General features: G+C 41.7%; 1 protein-coding gene across 2 annotated transcripts in view; it reads right to left on the reverse strand.

The window, feature by feature from the left end:
* The window catches only part of GFPT1 (glutamine--fructose-6-phosphate transaminase 1), a 62,139-nt gene that overhangs the window by 45,333 nt on the left and 2,601 nt on the right, over positions 1 to 14,205 (reverse strand). For both annotated transcript variants that reach the window (XM_007970379.3, XM_038007041.2), the window contains exon 2: positions 2,732 to 2,839. In XM_007970379.3, the coding sequence (XP_007968570.1) occupies positions 2,732 to 2,839 (108 nt within the window). The remainder of the gene's footprint in view (positions 1 to 2,731; positions 2,840 to 14,205) is intronic.

Raw genomic sequence — 14,205 nt, forward strand, 5'->3', positions numbered from 1 at the left:
CTGAGAAGTGGAGGTTGCAGTGAGCTGAGATCGCGCCATTGCACTCCAGCCTGGGCAACACAGTGAGATTCATCTCAAAAACAAATAAAAAACAGAGTGGGAGGTAGTGTGAGGACGGCAGTGTATTGAGCTTATTTTTCTTTTTTCTTTTTTTTTTTTTCAGACAGAGTCTTGCTCTGTTACCCAGGATGGAGGGCAGTGGCGCAATCTCGGCTCCCTGCAACCTCCGCCTCCCAGGTTCAGGCAATTCTCCTGCCTCACCCTCCCAGGTAGCTGGGATTACAGGTACATGCCACAATGCATGGCTAATTTTTGTTTGTTTTTTTTTTAGTAGAGACAGGGTTTCACCATGTTGGTTAGGCTGGTCTTGAACTCTTTACCTCAAGTGATCCATCCACCTCAGCCTCCCAAAGTGTTGCGATTACAGGCTTGAGTCACCACGCCCGGCCTCAGTGCAATTTTTGAACATGCAAAGTTTAAAATATCATGGTCTATCTAGGAAAAAACTTCCAGGAGGCCTAGAATACAGCTTGGGAGATACATCTAGATTAGAAGAAATATATCTGGATTAGAAGTCACCAACATACTCACACAAAAAAAAATTAAAGTAAAAAATAAAAAGAAGAAAACAAAGAAGTTACCAACATATATTAATAGAAGGTTGATGGGCCGGGCATGGTGGCTTACGCCTGTAATTCCAGCACTTTGGGAGGCTGAGGTGGGGGGATCATGAGGTCAGGAGATTGAGACCATCCTGGCCAACATGGTGAAACCATCTCTACTAAAAATACAACAATTAGCTGGGAGTGGTGGCAGGTGCCTGTAATCCCAGCTACTCAGGAGGCAGGAAAATTGCTTGAACTCGGGAGGTGGAGGCTGCAGTGAGCCAAGATCACGCCACTGCACTCCAGCCTTGTGACAGAGTAAGACTTCATTTCAAAAAAAAAAGAAGACTGATAAAGTCAGAGCTCACCCATGAAGACACCAAATAAGAGAAGTGGGCCTAGAAAAGAATCTTGGCTGGGTGTAGGGGCTCACGCCTATAATTCCAGCACTATGGGAGGTCAAGGCGGGTGGATCTCCTAAGGTCAGGAGTTCAAGACCAGCCTAGGCAACATGGTGAAACCCCATCTCTACTAAAATTACAAAAATTAGCCAGGCGTGGTGGCATGCACCTGTAATCCCAGCTACTGGAGAGACTGAGGCAGGAGAATCACTTGAATCTGGGAGGCAAAAGTTGCAACAGTGAGCCAAGATCGCACCATTGCACCCCAGCCTGGGTGACACAGCAAGACTCATGTCGAAAAGAATCTTGAAGAACATTAATATTCGAGCTGTAAGTAGAAAAAAAGGAGCCTCCAAAGCAAACAGAAAAGAAGTAATCTTAGCATCTTAGGAAGAGAATAAGATGTGTTGTCAAAGAAGCTAAGGAAGGAGAGAATTTTAAAAACAAAGGAGTTGAGGAACTGACTTTGCATTACTAAGGAAAGTCAAGGAAGACAAATGCCCATTCCATGTGCCAATGTTAAGTGTACAAAAAAGAGTTAACATAGCAGGTGTGAAACTGCTATCCTTAGAAAGGCCTGTTTTCAAGGTTGGCCCTTCACTGGTATCTAGAAACTTGGTTTTTGGAAGGATTCCTACCACCCTAACCAAAAGTATCTCAATAAACAAACTGTGCAAACAATGTGATTTATGCTGAACATCTGCTCTTCTTTTGGGAGTCTAGAATTTCGGTACATGCTAGGTAGAGGGTGCCTATGTGACCAGCCCCCAATGAAAACCTGAGGCACTGATCCACTGGTGAGCAACTTGTGCCTAGCTTTCTCAAGACTTCACTTCATGCACCTTCTCCCTTAGCTGACTGTGCATTGCATTCTTTTGCTATAATGAAACACAGCCATGACTACAACCAAATGCTGAGCCCTGCGAGTCCTCCTAGGGAATCATCCGATTTGAGGATGGTCTTAGGAACCTCTGACACAGTTGAGGGAAGGACCTAGGGTAGAATATAAAGTTCCCAGAAAGTTATGTTTATGTGTCACTTATTTAAGATAGAAGAGGCTGGAATCAGTGGTTTGCCTGTAATCCCAGCACTTTGAAAGGCCAAGGCAGGAGGATCACTTGAGGCCAGGAGCTTGAGACCAGTCCAGGCAACAGAGTGAGACTCTCATCTCTATAAAAACTTCTTAAAAATTAGCTGGGCATGGTGGCGCACAGCTATAGTCCTAGCTACTTAGGAGGCTGGGGAGGGAGGATTCCCTGAGCCCAGAGTTCAAGACTGCAGTGAGCTATGACCGTACCACTACATTCCAGCTTGGGTGACAGAGTGAGACCCTACCTCAAAAATAAATAATAAAAATAAGAAAAAAGAATCTGAGGCAAGTTTATATGCCAAAACATGAAATCAATGGAGAAAAATTAAAGTTACATGAAAGAAAAAAGAATTTACAGAGTAAGACCTTCGTGAATTTTGTTTTACCACAATAATGCCCCATATGATGTTTTTACAATAATATTCTTAACAGAAGATCATCATAAGCAATACTCCACAAAAATGGTAACACTGTTGAGACTACATAAATAAATCCTTTAAATATGATTAAAAGACAAAAATTCTCCCAATTTACATTTACTCAAAACAGATTTTAATAGTCTAGTCACCTAATAATAATAATAATAATCTCTATGTAAATAATCATACAAAATCCATAGTATTTTTTTAAAGTACCAGCAGAATCATATCCTCTGTACTCCAGTCTCTGAAGGCCTTTGATTAGGGTCTCCAAGATTTCTCGTCTCGTTCGAGGAACATGGTAGTTTAAGTAAGCAAATATACCTGCAAATAAACAAATATTTAATGAAAAATTCTGATTTAAAAATCAAAATTAGCGCATAATTATGTCAAGTATATGAAAAAACGTGACGTTAGATTCTGTCTTTCAAACAACATTTCAAACCGTTTAAAGGCAATGGAACTTTTTCAAGGAAGAATTTCTCATAAATATAAAAAACTAAAGTAAACATGTCAAAATACATGTTTAAAATTTTTTCAAAGAAACTTATAAAGCTGACTCCTTATTTTCCATGACTGCCATTTTTGTCAAGTGTAATTTAATTTTTTTAAAAACCAATTAACAAATTTACAGTTTATGTCCTATATACAGAGCATTTCGTTTCAAGAAAAAAATTTCTGAAGTAATTTAAGCAACATATAGGCCCTAAAATCTATACCAATGAGAGTAATTTTGCTTACTTCCAATAACCATGCTATCAGTGACATTTAAGAATAAACGATGCAGCCGGGAGCGGTGGCTCACGCCTGTAATCTCAGCACTTTGGGAGGCCGCGGCGGGCGGATCATGAGGTCAGGAGATCGAGACCATCCTGGCCAACATGGTGAAACCCCATCTCTACTAAAAAAACACAAAAAAATTAGCCAGGCATGGTGGCGGGCGCCTATAGTCCCAGCTACTCGGGAGGCTGAGGCAGGAGAATGGCAAGAACCTGGGAGGCGGAGCTTGCAGTGAGCCGAGATTGCGCCACTGCACTCCAGCCTGGGCAACAGAGCGAGACTCCATCTCAAAAAAAAAAAAAAAAAAAAGAATAAATGATGTGAAAAATACTCACCCCTTAAATAATTATGTAAAATAGTAAAAACTGACCAAATATATAACTATCTTAAAAGAAAACTGCTTGAATTACTTGTTTATCATATTAGCAAATGATAACCAGGTTAACAACTCTAGAAAATTCACAGAAAAAGAGCAATCATGTGGAAAAACAAAACTAGAAATAAAAGGAGTAATACAATGTGAACTGAACCAGATAAGCAAAGAAGTAACAGAACACAGGTAAGGGAAATCCACATTTTAGGAATGGCAGCATGGGCATTATCTGAGGTTTTCTTTCCATGGCTGTGCTTTGGCCAGAGTGGACACAGCTTTAACATATCAAAACTGAAGACTAAAATATTTTAAAATACAAGTTCAAGCTGCTTATTTTAAAACTTCCCTTTTTCTTAACTACATTTCACTGTAATTCTGATTCATAAGATGTTTAAATTAATTCTGTGAGACAGAACTCCCAAATAACTAGTCTTCATTTCCACCTGAAAAGAGATACTTACTTCTATAGAGTGTGATTCTATTGAAACATTTCAGCATACAAAAATAGCACATTGTTGATACCCAACAGGAAAGCCATAACATATATGCTGATCACCATGATCAATACAGTGCAATTTTCTCAAATAAACTATTATGCCCTAAAAAAAAGAAACTCACACATTAAAATCCAAAATAACCTGAAACAACAGTTTCAACTCTCCCCAAAGAAGTAGTTCCAGGCCAAAGACTTAAAGAAATCCTGTATTTCATTCAGATTAAAAAAAAAAAATACACACACACCTTACATTTATATTTTTAAGCTTTCCTGTAATGTACAGTCATCTTACTTTCATAGCACGACCACCCTGTAGGGGTGGGTAGAACATCTATCTTACCTAATTCAAAAATAGAAAACGAGTTAACTGACATCCCAGAGATACCCACAACTAGCATTCCCAACCTCAACGCACAACAATTAAGATAAGGATAAACAACATGCTGCTTAAGGGTATTTCTAAAGAAAGAGTGGTAGCAGCACAGCCATGTGCAGCTTCACACTTTCAATGGCTACTCATGATATAAAAACAAGAGGACAGTAGAAGAGTCTCAAGACCAACTCCACCCATTCAATTCAGAAGAATGAGTCTTGAGTTTTTGTTGTTACTTCTGTTCCTTCATAAAGTATCTGTAATATAAATAAGCCAATTACCCATTTGTAAATCAAACTTTGCACTCTTCACCCATGGGTCACTGATCTTTGAGAAAGATTAAACACCTACAGATAACTATCAGTTAAGTATTTTAACCAGGCCATTAAAAGACAATACACAGAACACAAATCTTTTCTAAAACAATACTTTAATACAAATGTGGGACGGATGCAGTGGCTCACACCTGTAATCCCAACTTTGGGAAGCTAAGGTAGGCGCATCACCTGAGGCCAGGAAATCAAGACCAACCTGGCCAACATGGCGAAACCCATCATTACTAATGAAAATACAAAAATTGGCTGGGCACGGTGGCATGCGCCTGTACTCCCAGCTACTTGGGAGGCTGAGATGGGGAGAATCGCTTGAATCCAGGAGGCAGAGTTGTAGTGAGCCAAGATCACGCTGCTGCACTCCAGCTTGGAAGACAGAGGGAGACTCGTCTCAAAAAAAAAAAAAAAAAGTGTGTAAAAAACTGAATCTGAACTAGTCCCCACCACTGTGACTGCATCAGCTAGAGTCCTTTAAAGACGGATACAATCTAGCTGATTTGAAAACACAAGCCTGTCGAGGATTGTTTGCAGTCTGTCCAGAGCTGACAAATTCTAACAATGCAGTACATCCAGAAAAACTCACTCCTAAACTCTTTTTTAAGAAATCTAAGTCTGATGGTAAAAGTAAAAATGTAAGCCGGATGGTAAAAATGAAAGTGTGACTGTGTAAACGATTTAAAGATTAAATATGTATATTAATTTGTTAAAACCATTTAAATGCTAACGATATAAAACTGTTTTTAAGACAATTTATAGACTCTACTTTTTTAAAAAGATTAATGCAGCAGGGCTGGGTGGCTCATGCCTGTAATCCCAGCACCTTGGGAGGCCAAGGCGGGTGGATCACACGAGGTCAAGAATTCAAGACCAGCCTGTACAACATGCTCAAACTCCATCTCTACAAAAATACCAAAATTAGCTGGGCGTGATGGCAGGTGCCTGTAATCCCAGCTACTGAGGAGGCTGAGGCAGGAGAACTGCTTGAACCTGGAAGGAAGAAGTTGCAGTGAGCTGAGATTGTGCCACTGCACTCTAGCCTGGGCAACAGAGCAAGACTGTCACAAAAAAAAAACTTAACGCAATATCAAATTCACTGTTTTTAATAATGTAACTCAACAACAGCATTCAACTTTGATAATACTTCTAACTTCAATCTCCTTGGTTTATAATGGCTTACTATATGAATCTTGAGAGCCTAAGAACATTTTGGCTGAGTGCTGTGGCTCACACCTGTAATCCCAACACTTTGGGAGGCCAAGGTAGGCGGATCACGAAGTCAGGAGTTCAAGACCAGCCTGACCAACATGGTGAAACCCTGTCTCTACTAAAAATACAAAAAAAAAAAAAGCCAGCTGTGGTGGCACATGCCTGTAGTCTCAGCTACTTGGGAGGCTGAGGCAGGAGAACAGCTTGAACCTGGGAGGTAGAGGTTGCAGTGCACCTAGACTGTGCCACTGCACTCCAGTCTGAGCAAAAGAGCAAGACTCCATCTCAAAAAAAAAAAAAAAAAAGTAATAGAGCTAGAAGAAGGAAGGGGATTAGCCTCAGACATACCGAATGAGGAAAATGGGAGCTAAGAAGTTAAACTTGTCAGTTTCATAGCCCTGTCCCTTGATAGCACTGGTAGCCCAAGGCATTCCACCTGCGGGGCTACTGGGTTAACTATAATCTTGGGGTGCCGAAGACAATATTGGCAGCAATTCATCAGGCACGCAGGGCATGTTCACAAGGGAGGCATTCACAACTCACAATGATGCTTGTTAGAGCAGAAATCGTTAGTTTGACCTCTATTTTCAGGTCTTTGACTTGTCTTATCAAAACTCCCAATAAACAGCTCTTGTTTTTTTTTTGTTTGTTTGTTTTTCTGAAACAGAGTCTCACTCTGTCGCCAAGGCTGGCGCCATCTCGGCTCACGGCAACCTCCGACTCCCAGGTTCTAGCAATTCTCCTGCCTCAGCCTCCCAAGTAGCTGGGATTACATATGCCGCCACCATGCCCGGCTAATTTTTTGTATTTTTAGTAGAGATGGGGTTTCGTCATGTTGGCTAGGCTGGTCTCAAACTCCTGACTTCAGGGGATCCACCCGCCTCAGCCTCCCAAAGTGCTAGGATTACAGGCGTGAGCCACTGCACCCAGCCTAACCTCCCAATAGTTCTTAAGTAAGGTAATGGCAAAAGCCTAAAATCAACTTTCCACCACTCTTCGGTAATTGCTCTAAGAGCACACACAGTAGCTGTGTAAGCATAGATATATACAGCATAGGAGCTGCATAAGCACCCCCAAATCAGCATGTACTTCACAACTGTAAGCTTTCTTACTAATGGAATATACTTGGAATAAAATAACTCCCTAACTGAAGGAGAAGCTTGAACCTACAGACATCATTCTCAGAAAATGGCAACTTAAATTCAATGACAAAAAAGCATTTATGAGTACCTTGCTAACAAAATTTCAGAAGCAATCCAGATCACAGACTAGACACACCTGGTTGAAAGCAAAGTAGCTGCAAATAAAGACTGTTAAACCTTATTGAAAAGAAAACTAAACACAACTGACTAGTCAAATTATTGAAATTCCTATGCCTGGTTGCATTTATGTCCTTATGAATAGGAAATTTTATTTTTATATATTTTATCATTTGACAGCTTCAATATTCTGGGACCCTAAACACGGTAACTTATCAGTGATAAGCGTTCAAATTCATTCTCTAAACTTAAAACTTCTGAATCCTAAATTCACCTATAATGTCACTTAAATTCTAAATTTGTTTTATTGTTCTTATAATGCTAGTCACAAATTAATTCATCATCATCATTAAAGATTCAAACTAGGCCAGGAGCGGTGGCTCACGCCTGTAATCCCAACACTTTGGGAAGAGAGGTAGGAGGATTACTTGAGCTCAGGAGTTCGAAGCCAGCCGGGGCAACATAGCAAGACCCAGTCTCTATCGAAATTTGAAATAATAAATAAAGATTAAAACTATACAGATGCTACAGAATTGTAAAAATCTCTCCTTTCTGTCTCCACACAGGTTCCATCCCCTTTCTCGGAGATAGCTACTGTTAATTCCATACACACACTCCCAGTCCTTCAGCTATAAATTTTTCTACAGGCTGGGTACAGTAGTAGACGCCTGTAATCCCAGCACTTTCAGAGGCCAAGGCGGGAGGATCGCTTGAGGACAGGAGTTTGAGATCAGCCTGGGCAATACAGGGAGACCCTGTCTCTACAAAAAATAAAAAATTAGGCATGGTGGTGCATGCCTGTAGTCCCAGCTACTTGGAAGGCTGAGGTGGGAGAATCACTTGAACCCAGGGGTTCAAGGTTGCAGTGAACTAGTCAATATTATAATTACAGAATCACATTCTACATTTAAGATTTCTTTAAAATTAAGTATTATTTGAGATACATTTTTTTTCTTTTCACCAGGGGCTCTGCTCTGTCACCCAGGCTGGAGTATAGTGGCACAATCCCAGCTCATTAAAACTACCACCTCCTGGACTCAAGTGATCCTCTCATCTCAGCCTCCCAAGAAGCTGGGACTACAGTGTGCCTGTTATTTATGTGTTTATTTATTTATTTTTCCAATTTTTGAGATGGAGTTTTGCTCTTGTCGCGCAGGCTGGGGTACAGTGATGTGATCTCAGCTCACTGCAACCTCTGTCTCCCAGGTTCAAGCAATTCTCCTGTCTCAGCCTCTGGAGTAGCTGAGATTACAGGCGTGAGCTACCACGCCCGGCTATTTTTTTATTTCTTGTAGAGATGAGGTGTCACCATATTGCCCAGGCTGGTCTCGAATTCCTGGACTCAAGCGATCCTCTTGTTTCGGCCTCCCAAAGTGCTGGGATTGCCGGCATGAGCCACTGCACCCAGCCAAGATACATTTTCTCCAATCCTAAAAGCATACATAAAGACTGAGCACAGTGGCTCATGCCTACAATCCCAGCACTTTGGGAGGCCGAGGTAGTTGGATCACTTGAAGTCAGGAGATCGAGATCAGCCTGGCCAACATGGTGAAACCCTGTCTCTATTATAAAAATACAAAAATTAGCCAGGCATGGGCGACGCGTGCCTGTCCCAGCTACTCAGGAGGCAGAGGCAGGAGAATCACTTGAGCCCGGAAGGTAGGGCAGAGGGTGCAGTGGGCTGAGATCGCACCACTGCACTCCAGGCTGGGCAACACAGTGAGAACCTGTCTCAAAAAAATAAAAAATTTAAAAGTAAAATAAAATAAAACACACATACAAAAATAACATATGAAGTGAAACAATTAAGACTTTCGATTATTTGTGTGTTTTTTTAATCGGTTCATGTCTCCCCTACTTTATTGTAACTATTGCCACTAGAAGGGGCTCCATGACACGTCTCTTGCACATTTAACATTCTGGAGCTCAAATCACTAGTTTAAGTCCTGACATCTCTAATTATACACTCCCTCACAGTCTACCTATGTCATCATCTTTCTTGAGGAAAAAAAGCATGCACTTCCTGCTCACAATCTTCAAATATTCCATCTCTCTCTATTCTCTCTGACCATTCACATCAAATGACAATTTTTCATCATTCTGCCAAGTCAAACCCTCTGGGTCCACTGTGCTCTGACTCCTAGTCTCTAAGCATCTCTACATTGAACTATAACAGCCACGCAGAACTCATCTATCCATTTCAGTCCACTTTCGGATGGGCCCTCCGAACTACTGACCAATCCTATTAACTCATCACTTGCTTAACTTTCAAACTTCTCCTAGATATTATTTTAGAGTCTAAGCTACATACTACTCTCAAATCCTCATTTTCTCCTCCCAGCTTCTTTTTCATTTTTGGTAGATTCTTACTTTATAGATTTTTTTTTTTTTTTTTTTTTTGAGACAGAGTCTCGTTCTGTCACCCAGGCTGGAGTGCAGTGTCGCTATCTGAGCTCACTGCAACCTCCACCTCCCGAGTTCAAGCGATTCTCCCACCTCAGCCTCTCGAACGGCAGCTGGGATTACAGGCGTGCATTACCACGCCTGGCTAATTTTTGTATTTTTAGCAGAGACCAGGTTTCACCATGTTGGCCAGGCTAGTCTCAAACTCCTTACCTCAGGTGATCTGCTCACCTCGGCCTTCCAAAGTGCTGGGATTACAGGCGTGAGCCACTGTACCCAGCCAGTATTAAAGTCTTCATTTTCTGTTTTTGTTTTTAAAATATAGAGACAAAGTCTCACTATGCTGTCCAGGCTGGTATCAAACTCCAAGCCTCAAGTGATCCTCGTACCTCAGCCTCCCAAAGTGGTGAGTTTACAAGGGAAAGTCACCGCCCCTCACCCATCTTCTTTTCAACAGTTTAACAACACATATATTAAATACTTCTCATCCTTCCTTGTAACCTCAAGAGAGATATATTACACATACTACTCTCTGGAGCTAGCCTCTCCCCTACTTGTAACTTAAAAAAAAAAAAAACAGCCCTGCTCTGTCACCCAGTACCCAGGCTGGAGAGCAGCAGCACAATCATAGCTCACTGCAGCCTCAAACTTCTGGGCTCAATTCTCCCACTTCAGGCTTCTAAGTAGACTGGACTACAGGTATGCACCACCACACCTGGCTAATTTTTTTTTTTTTTTTTTTTTTTTTTTTTATAGAGATGAGAATCTCGCTATGTTGCTCAGGCTGATCTTGAACTCCTAGTCTCAAGTAATCCTCCTGCCTCAGCTTCCTGAGTGGCTGGGATTACAGGTGTGAGCCAAAGCACTGGCTACTTATAACTCTTTTTTTTTTTTTTTTAATTGAGACATAGTCTCACCCTGTCACCCAGGCTGGGGTACAGTGGCGTGATCTCAGCTCACTGCAACCTCCACCTCCCAGGTTCAAGCAATTCTCCTCCCTCAGTCTCCCAAGTAGCTGGGATTACAAGTGCGTACCATGACACTTGGCTATTTTTATATTTTTAGTAGAGATGGGATTTCACTATGTTGGCTAGGCTGGTCTCAAACTCCTGACCTCAAGTGATTTGCCCACTTCAGCCTCCCAAAGTGCTGGTATTACAGTTGTGACCCCTGCTCCGGGCCTTACTCATAACTCTTGGTGAGTGTTTCTACAACTTTGTAAATACGCAACTCTTTTCTTAACATCAAAATATTCTGAGGCTCCTTCACAACAATGGGTTAAATGTTTATTATTCAATGATCTAGAACAATTTTTATTCAACTTACAGACAAAATTATAAGCATATTAATAAGCAATGAACACCCTTTAACAACTTCAGGGCTTGCAGGTCCGGAACCACAGCTCTAGAATTCAACTTCTCAACACTCCGAGAGGACTTCAATCCCAAAATCCTCTTCTTTTTCGTATTACTTGCAGCCCTCCTCCTGAACACAAACTGAGACCCTTCTGCCTTGACATATGCAATTTATCTAATAATTTCTTCATAACCATATCCAATTAACTTCTCTGCAGTATTACATATGAATGACGTTTTTCTACTTTTACAGACTCTGTCCAAGGCAATATACTACTTTGGAACTCTTTTGCCTTTAACCACTGTTCTTTGGTCTGTTTTCCTGGCACTTCTATTTCCTCCTTCAATCCCTCTGGTAGGAGTTCTCAAACTATTTCCACCTCCATTCACTGATGGGTAACACATGCCATCAATGATTACCTCTCACAGTATACTAATTCTCTACAAGCTGGCACTATTCCTCAAAGTAAAAGTCCTGCCCCATCACCCAGAACATTCCTGACCTAATGTAGATACCCAAAGCCCAGAGCTCTCCAGTCTCTAAATTTCTACTCATTCTACTTGTGGTCTACGACATGGCAATGAACAAGGACTGTGTATTTTCACTTGAAGCTGTTGCATGTGCATTCTTTCCTCTGATCAGGCAGCAATTCCTTGAAGGCAACTCTCTTATTTTAGTCATCTCTGTAAAGGGCAGAGTGCCAAGAATAAAACTATCATTTCAAATATCTGCAAGTATCTTCTAACACTTTCTAGGCACCTGAAATATACAGTCAAAAAATTCCCAAACCACAGAAACAGAACACTATTTCACCGGATGCTAAAAAGGAATGAAGTAAAGAAAGGTTTCATAATTAAAGGTTTAAGAATTACCTGGTTAAATAAAGTTAGATATATATTTAGAACTTTCTAGAACCTTTAATCTCGTTAATTGTGAATCTCCAAGAGCAGAATTTCCCAAATTTGTGTTACAAAACCCTTTCCCGCCTTCTACTGCTCATTATCAGAAACTATTAATATCTATTTCCAGGGGACAATTGAAGAAATGCTTATTTTTTTTTTTTTTTTTTTTTGAAACGGAGTCTCGCTCTGCCGCCCAGGCTGGAGTGAGGTGGCGCGATCTCGGCTCACTGCAAGCCCCGCCTCCCGGGTTCACGCCATTCTCCTGCCTCAGCCTCCCGAGTAGCTGGGACTACAGGCGCCCGCCACCTCGCCCGGCTAATTTTTTTGTATTTTTAGTAGAGACGGGGTTTCACTGTGTTAGCCAGGATGGTCTCGATCTCCTGACCTCGTGATCCGCCCGCCTTGGCCTCCCAAAGTGCTGGGATTACAGGCGTGAGCCACGGCGCCCGGCAGAAATGCTTATTAAGCAATTATTTTCTCTCACAACTTCATATCCAGTATGGCATACAAGGATATATTAATAGTACTGGTTTTATGACCAATCCTAGCAGCCAATCTCAGCATCCCTCAATTATCCCCAAAGCCATTAGACAGTATAATTACAAAAACCTCTTGAAAAATGCGTTTTGGGGCTGGGCGCGGTGGCTCAAGCCTGTAATCCCAGCACTTTGGGAGGCCGAGGCAGGCGGATCACAAGGTCAGGAGATCGAGGCCACAGTGAAACCCTGTCTCTACTAAAAATACAAAAAATTAGCTGGACGCAGTGGCTGGCGCCTGTAGTCCCAGCTACTCAGGAGGCTGAAGCAGGAGAATGGCGTGAACCCGGAAGGCGGAGCTTGCAGTGAGCTGAGATCCAGCCACTGCACTCCAGCCTGGGCTACAGAGCCGAGACTTCGTCTCAAAAAAAAAAAAAGAAAAAAGAAAAATTCATTTTAGGATACTTTAAAATTGCAAGTTCCTTTACTGCTTTTAAAAAGGATCTCATTTGCAAACTTTCCATTTTATTTATTTTGTTGTCGTTGTTGTTGTTGTTGAGACAAGAGTCTCGCTTTGTCGCCCAGACTGGAGTGCAGTGGCCGGATCTCAGCTCACTGCAAGCTCCGCCTCCGGGGTTCACGCCACTCTCCTGCCTCAGCCTCCGGAGTAGCTGGGACTACAGACGCCGGCCACCTCGCCCGGCTAGGTTTTTGTATTTTTTAGTAGAGACGGGGTTTCACCGTGTTAGCCAGGATGGTCTCGTTCTCCTGACCTTGTGATCCGCCCGTCTCGGCCTCCCAAAGTGCTGGGATTACAGGCTTGAGCCACCGCGCCCGGCCTTATTTATTTATTTATTTTTGAGACAGACTCTCACTCTTGTCACCCAGGCTGGAATAGAATGGCAAGATCTCAGCTCACTGCAACCTCTGCCTCCTGGGTTCAAGCGATTCTCCTGCCTCAGCCTCCGGAGTAACTAGGATTACAGGCGTGCACCACCACTCTCAGCTAATTTTTTAATATTTTTAGTAGAGATGGGTTTCACCATCTTGGTCAAGCTGGTCTCAAACTTCTGACCTCAAGTGATCCACCCGCCTCAGCCTAGCAAAGTGCTGGGATTGCAGGCATGAGCCACCGCGCCCAGCCCAAAAATTCCATTTTATATACACCATCGGATCAGACAGGTATAACCCCACATTTATAAAAACAATAACAGAATCTGTTAAAAGCTAGGGATAGCTTAAGTGACTTGACACTCAGCAAAACCAAAAATAATACAAATAAAAAGGACAAAGTATACTCCAAACTAACGAGAAAAAGGAAGATAAAATAAATTTGGAAAATAGACACTATTCTTCTCTGGGAGATTCTCAATGCTTATTATTAATACATTAAAGATTCTAAGAACTCCTCCAATCAAAAAACAAAACAAAACATTACCACGCGATTTAATATGTTGCTTCCTAAATTTACCAGACCATAGGATCTTTTTTCCTAACACTTATTAACAACCCAAAACAAGCTGGTAAACATTATTATATCAGTTTCATCAGTGTATCTGATTGAAAAAAGCATATCAGAATCTTCAATTGTCATTATTCTGCTTCAACATTGTACAACGTTGAAATAAAATAATCTTTTAGGAAAATTTAACTAGGGCCGGGTAAGGTGGCTCACTCCTGTAATCACAGCACTTTGGGAGGCCAAGGCAGGTGGATTACCCGAGGTCAGGAGAC

This window comes from Chlorocebus sabaeus, chromosome 14, assembly GCF_047675955.1.
Source record: "Chlorocebus sabaeus isolate Y175 chromosome 14, mChlSab1.0.hap1, whole genome shotgun sequence".
NCBI classification, from domain to species: Eukaryota; Metazoa; Chordata; class Mammalia; order Primates; family Cercopithecidae; genus Chlorocebus; species Chlorocebus sabaeus.